The following is a 7,484-nucleotide window of genomic DNA, read 5'->3' as shown; positions in this document are numbered from 1 at the left end:
ATTTGATTTTAAAAATTTTTAAAGAAACAAAAAATATTTACATGTAAGGCTTGCACTAATTTTTATTTCAATTTTCTGCATGATTCATGATTAGCTATACCACAAATTTCTATGTTTTCAAAGCCTATTTCTGTCATAAGTTCTATTTACCGAAAAGTTTTCCAGTTGGGGCTACGTAACCTTAAAGAACAAACATAATCAACCATAAGGGCTTTGTTCATCTGGCTCAACTGTCCTTAGTCAAATTAGGGGCATTTAAGAGCCTTGAATAGGGCACAACAGAGGCAGGATGTTAGTCAAGTAACCCGGCTACATTCATTTCTGATGCCCAGGCTGAGAGACAATATGTTCTATGTGTTTTCCATTCTGATTTTTATTGCCCAATATCTAACAATGCAATATTGTAACTAAGGATGCCCTGTGAAATGAATTGGCTATTCTGTCTTGTGTGTGCACTTCTTCAACTTCTTAGTAGGTAAAGCACTTTAGGTGTGACAAAAACATGATCATGAACTCTCTCCTCCATCCTCACCCCTTTTTTGATCCCCTTTATTATAGTATATAAGAGTCGTCTGCATTTGAAACTTTTACTCTTTCTCTCCACAGATGCTGTCAGACCTGCTGAGTTTTTCCAGCATTTTTTATTTTTGTTTCAGATTTCCAGCATCCGCAGTATTTGGCTTTTATCTTAGGTGTGACAAGGCCTGACATAAATTAAGTTGTTTTATTTTACTGACAGCAAATAATCATAGAATAATAATTATAAACAAATTTCAAATTAGTTAACTTCAGATCCTTCCTCATTAACAAGATCACATCATGTCAATTGGTTGGCTCACTTGACTCTTCTGATCATCTGTCTGGTTTTCTAAGGATCAGTTTCCCCTCACAAGGCCAAATTCCTTCCTCAGATTTAATTGAACTGACTGACCTTCACGTGGCCTTTTGTCCTTTTCTGTCCTGTTGGCCGAGGAAGTGGGAGTTGGCCAGCTTACTATCTTTGTTCAAGAGATTCACCTATCAATAAAACCAGTTACTGCGCTTTGTTCCCTGGGGTATGGGTCTCAAGAAACCATTTTCTATTATTTTCAAATGAATGGGAGTATCCTGACAACAAGCTAATTGATTCCTATCATCTCAGTCCTCAGTAAATTATGAGCAGTAGCATTCCACACATCAACTGGATAGTCTATCTGAATATATATATATATATATAGGTGTTTTTATTAAATTCAATTATCCATGTCTTTTTTTAAAATCCACTTATATGACAAAATTGAAGGATATGCTTATTGAGCTTAGTAAGTGCACAACATTTACCAACTTACCAAAGTGCAAGTTTATTCTGAATTACAAAGTGGGCTCCTTTTTCAGACATGCATAGACATATTGTATAAGCATACATGACTATAATCAAACAATCAGTGCTGAGTTTCAGCAATACTGTTAGACAGGAAATGCCAAAATATAAGTGACAAAGAAATTAAATCAGTTTGAATTATTCTACCAATATAAAGCTCAACACATTAAACCAAATTATTGAAACCATAGATCAGGCATAGTTTTCTTGACAATTGAGAGCTATTTGAAAAAAATAGTAGTGCAAGGCACATTAGAAATAAACTGGAAGCACATCGCAAGTAACCTCAACATTTAACTTGTAAAGTCAAGCTTGGTCAATTCTATTTTTTTAAAGAAAGCTATGTCTTTCAAATATGATTAAACTAGTTAATGCTTCCAAGTAGCATCTTAATGAGGGGATCTTCTAGCAACATAAACAAACAAATATCAACAGGAGACAGGGAGAGAGAAAAAATAAGCAATTTTTTTTGCTGCACAAGCAGTTTGCAGAGATTTACTGAATATAGCGAAGCAACAGAAGAATTTCAAGTCCAACCTGTTTGTAAGTGGCTGTGAAGTGATTAATTCCAAGTTCCTGCCTCTTGAATACAAGTTTCCATAGGATCAAGTCAAGTAGGATAGTCTGAGAGATATTACAGTAGGTAGGATGAATTAAGACTAAATAAAAATTAATTTATGCATGCAAATTATCAATTTCAACATTCAACCAACTGCAACATTGTAAAATATTTAGGAAATGCCTGCAGTGAGTTCTTAAGATTCAAATTGCCAGATTTTGGCTACAGAGGCAGGGGTGGGTAGCTAATGTTAGGGGACCTGTGCCTCATTAAAGAGTGCTCCAAAATGCGTGACTTTCCCTCAGGGGCGGGGGCAGGATAAAGTCGGGCCTGCCAATCCTGGAGACGGAGCACGGACAGATGCGGGGACGGACGATTGCCCGATGCGGGCTGGTTAGAAGGCCCGTCACGAATCTCTGGAACTTTACCCTCACCTCTCACACCCATGACTCCTCATACCTGCCATGCCAACTCATGCCCCCTCCCAACCCCACTTGCCTCCTCATACCCCAATCCCACTTCCATAGTGACTCACCCAGTATACGCCATGGGCAGACCTCAGGCACCATATGAAAAAATAAACTGTTAACAATCTAACACAACTCACACCTACACACTTGATAGTGAAAAACAATTCCATTCGTAAAACCTATACAAAGCTTTTAAATCTCAAGCGGTGAATCTCTTATAAAAACAAACTTCTATTCAGATCTCTTATCAAAGACAGAGAATTCTTAAATAGATTCTTGAAATTGTCAATCTAACCATGAATTCAGAAAATCCTGCTGAGATATTTGTAACATTTTAAGCCCAGCCAAGCATTCATAATGATATAACAATAGCCCTTGGGGAAATGTCAGCAAAAAGTTCAATTGAAACTGCATAACCAGATGCCACCTCTTTTTCCCTAACTTATCGCCTGTCAATCAAAGCAGTGCACCAGAGGTTTTTGTTTAAACTTTCACTGACAGCTACAGCCTGTTTTTTTTTAAGTTTATAGTGGGGCATTTAAAAAACTTCAGATCATGACGGTTATGCAAGCCTTAACTGCCCTTCAAGAGGTTTATATTTAGTCCATCAATTTGTGACTCCCATACCATGGGTTTAGCCTCTTGCAGCAGTCAAAATGAGTTCTGTTTGAACTCAGCACTGAGTTCAAATGGCTTTGCTGAGTTTGGGGTTCCCTCCTGTGTGAATCATGCCCATCTGTTGTAAATGGGGGTGACACTTATGCATCTATGTCCCACCTGCCATTTTTAAAGGTCCACAAAGTCTTCCCAATTCTGCTAAAATCCAGCCCAATGTGCATCTCAATTCATAACCATTAAATCTTACATAATGAGAAAAAAGGAAGAAATGATTACCAATTGGGGATATGACAAGGTATAATTGTATAAATGTATAAATTCTAAAAATACTGCAACCAGAAGCAATCACAGAGGCAAGCTACTTGTAACAATGAGATTGATATTTTGGGTCATGCTGCATAAAATTCAGTATGCAACACTTTAAGAAAAATCACTTTACTTTAAGTAGCTATTTAGCTTAAAAGGAGAAATAAAATCACAGCCAGTGCTTTCTTCAAAAATGCTCACCTCATCACTTCCTGACGTGTTTTGGTCAGAAAACATAGTTGTCACACAGCCTCAGGGCCACTCACCAAAATATACTCTTGCTTCATCAACTGTACTATGATTCAAGCTATGGGTAAGGGTTATCCATGTCCTAGGGGAGCTCCATTTACTACATGGGAGACAAGCACATCAGATAATCCTGGCATCCAATTTGCAGCTAACCAACCCTAAAAATCCCTTTGCCAGATGAGCATGCAGCAGTACCAGCATCTGGTGTACTTTTCTGACTGTGGGTTGATCTGGACAGGCTGTCACTGCTTCCCTCCAATGCGGTCAAAGTATCCGCTTCAGGTTCACACAATATATATAGCAAAGCAACTGAGAGGAAAGGAGACCTAAAACAATAGACACTGAGGTTGACTCACATATATTTTCTGATAGGAAACAAATAATTGAGAACCAATCTGCAGCAGTGAACAAAACCGTTAAGGATGAAAATTGTAGGTGGCATAAGTAGTGGCATCATACAGCAAGCAGACCTCTCCCAGCTTTATTCAGGAAGTCAAGGGCATGGAGAAGGTACAGGATGGCAGGGATGGGGGACTTCAGTTATGTAGTGCCTCTGCCAGCTCTCTGGATGAGCTGTTCAAACCTCAGCCTTTTCCCAACAATCCTGCAAATTAGTTCTCTTCATGTACATGTCCAATTGTCTTTTGAAAGTCCTATGGATCTGTTTCCACCAGCCTTTCAGGTATTGCTTTCCAGATCTTAAAAGCAGCATGTGAAAAATCTTCCCCTCATTTCCCTTTTAGCTCTTTGCCAATTATTTTAAATATATGACCTCTGGTTACTGATTCACTTGCCAGAAAAAAACTGTTTCTCAAGACTAGCCTCATAAAACTCATTATTTGAAAAATTTTATTAGGTCTTGTCTTAAGTTTCTCTGCTCTACAGAATAATCCCAGTATCTTAAAACAATATATTTATTTATTCTTTCACGGAATGGGGGTGCTGCTGGCTAGGCCAGCATTTATTGCTAATTCCTAACTGTCTTTGCAAAGTGGTGGTAGTGTGAGCCTTCTAAAACCACTGCAGACCATGTGGTGTAGGTACAACAACAATGCTGTTAGGAAGAATTCCTTGGAGGGAAACTTGGAGATGGTAGTGTTCCTATGCATCTGCTGCTTTTGTTCTTCTAGGTGGTAGAGGTCGTGGGTTTGGAAGGTGTTATCAAAGGAGTCTAAGTGAGTTGCTGCAGTGCATCCTGTAGATGGTACATACTGCTGCCACCGTGCGTCACTAATGGACGAAGTGAATGTTTAAGCTGCTGGATGGGGTGCCAATCGAATGGGTTGCTCTGTCCTAGATGGTGTCAAGCTTCCTGAGTTTTGTTGGAGCAGCACTCATCCAGGCAAATATTCTATCAGACTCCTGCTTGTGCCTTGTTGATGGTGGACAGGCTTTAGGGAGTCAAGAGGTGAGTTACCCATCGCAGAATTCGCAGCCTCTGACTTCCTCTTGTAGCCTCAGTATTTATATAGCTGGTCCAGTTCAGTTTCAGGTCAATGTTAACCCCCAGGATGTTGATAGTGGGGGATTCAGTGATGGTAACGCCATTGAATGTCATGGGGAGATGGTTAGATTTGCTCTAGCTGGAGAAGGTCATTGACTAGGACTTGAACAGTGCAAATGTTATTTGCACTTAATAGCCCACGCCTAAATGTTGTCCAGGTCTTGCTGTACATGGACGTGGACTGCTTCAGTATTAAGCAGTCACAAATGGTGCTCAATATTGTGCAATCATCAGCAAACATGCCCACTTCTGATCTTATGATGGAAGGTCACTGCTGAAGCAGCTGAAGATGGTTGGGCCTAGGACACTACGCTGAGGGACTCCTGCAGCAATGTTCCAGGACTGAGATGATCAGCCTTCAACAACCACAACCGTCTTCCTTATGTTAGGTATGACTCCAACAAGTGGAGAACTTTCCCCCGATTCCCACTGACTTCACTTATGCCTGGGCTCCTTAATGCCACACTCGGTCAAATACTGCCTTGATTTCAAGGGCACTCACTCTCACCTCACCTCTTGAGTTCAGTTTCTTTGTCTGTGTGTGAACCAAGAGTGTAATGAGGTCAGGAGCTGACTGGCCCTGTGGAACCCAAACTGAGCATCAGTCAGCAACTGAGTAAGTGCTGCTTGATAGCACTGTCATTGACACTTTCCATTACTTTACTGATGATCGAGATGATGGTGCGATAATTGGCCGGGTTAGATATGTCATGCTTTTTTTTGGGCAGCACATACCTGGGCAATTTTCCACATTGCCGGGTAAATGCCAGCATTGTAGCTGTAATGGCTAAGGGCACAGCTAGTTCTGGAGCACAAGTATTATTGTCAAGTGAACCATTTGGGCTTTTATGACAATCACTTCATGGTCACCATTACTGAGACTAGTTTTTAATTCCAGATTTATTAAGTGAAATTAACCCATGTCCCCTGAGCATTTGCCTGGGCCTCTAGATTGCTAGTCCAGTGACATTACCACTAGGCAACCACCTCCCCTTTCTCCAATCCTTCCACATACCTCACCCATGATAAGCCTCCTCTGTGTCCCCTCCAAGGCCTTGACAGTCTTCTTGAAGTGTGGTGCCCAGAATTGTACACAATATTCCAGCTGAGGCCTAACCAGTGATGTGTAAAGATTTAGCATGACTTCCTTGTTTTTGTATTCAATGTCCGTATTTATAAAGCCAAGCATCCCATATCCCACCACCTTATCAACCTGGCCTTCCACCTTCAAAAGTCTGTGAATATGCATCCTAGGTGTGTTTGCCCTTTCACACCCTCAAAATAGTACCATTTATACTGTCTCTCCATGCTGTTCCTCCCAAAGTGCATCAATTCATACTTATCTTGATTAAATTGCCATGTGTCTGTCAATTTCACCAGTCTGTATGCCCGAACATCTACTACTATGCTCCTCACTATTTAATATTTTGCCAAGTTATGTGGCCTCCAGAAATTCAAAATTGTACTCCCTATACCAGGGTCCATACCATTTAAATATAACAAGAAAAGTAACTATTCTGATACCAATCCCTGGGGATCCCATTGCATACTTCTTTCCAGTCAGGAAAACATCCATTCACCACTATTCTCTGCCTCCTCTCCCTTAGCCAGCTAATTACCCAAGTTGCCACTGTTTAATCCCATGTAATTCTAAGTCTGTTAAGTGGTACTTTAACAAAGTTTTGAAAGTCCATATATAAAACATCTACTATACTATCTTCATCTGTTACTTCAAAAAACTTAATTAGGTTAGTCTAACATAATTATTCCCTAGAACTAGACACTGCATGGCTTTCTTCCTCTTTGGGCTACAACAACCTAAAAGCTCTCCTATACATAGGAATCCTTCACCCTTATCTTTTACACAGTTTTCTTCCCAGTCTATATTACAGCAAATTAAGTCTTCCACATGTGTTCTATTATTTTATATATTTCTCTGAAGTTCATTCTCACGATACGGGTCTTTTGTAAACCCTCAGCAGTGTAACAGGTCCTTTTCCCTTCCTTAACTCTAACCAAGTACATTCCGTTTTTGACCCCTCTAGAATATTGTCTGTAGTTAGAACTGAAATATTACACCTGATCAAGACTGCACCATTGCCCTATCCCCCAACATCCATCCTTTTCTCTTTCTCTATACCTCCTGAATATATTGCAGCCAATGATGTTTAATTCCCATTCCTGTCCATGTCTAAGCCAGGTGTCAGTTATCGCCATTGTATCAAAACCTCATGTCTGCAAGCTCATCAATCTTATTTGTAACACTTCTTTGCGTTAACGCATATGCATTTCAATGCCATGTTTATCTGCTTGACTTCTTTCCTCCATCTAAATCCTGCTCTTTCTATATTATTTATTCAGTTGCTTTTTGTCCCTTGTCTTCTACCTACCTTGTCTGTCCTTTCTGCTGCTACTTTA

At 40.0% G+C, this 7,484-nt stretch overlaps 1 protein-coding gene across 6 annotated transcripts in view; it reads right to left on the bottom strand.

Moving 5' to 3' along the window:
* Positions 1-7,484, bottom strand: part of atp13a3 (ATPase 13A3) — a 187,182-nt gene that overhangs the window by 253 nt on the left and 179,445 nt on the right. For all 6 annotated transcript variants that reach the window (XM_041211022.1, XM_041211039.1, XM_041211030.1 and 3 more), the window contains one exon: positions 1,898-1,984. In XM_041211022.1, coding sequence (XP_041066956.1) covers positions 1,898-1,984 — 87 coding nt within the window. The remainder of the gene's footprint in view (positions 1-1,897; positions 1,985-7,484) is intronic.

This window comes from Carcharodon carcharias, chromosome 2 (genome assembly GCF_017639515.1).
Source record: "Carcharodon carcharias isolate sCarCar2 chromosome 2, sCarCar2.pri, whole genome shotgun sequence".
Lineage (NCBI taxonomy): Eukaryota > Metazoa > Chordata > Chondrichthyes > Lamniformes > Lamnidae > Carcharodon > Carcharodon carcharias.
The sequence above is the reverse complement of the archived record's forward strand: the minus strand, read 5'-3'. Positions and strand labels throughout refer to the sequence as shown.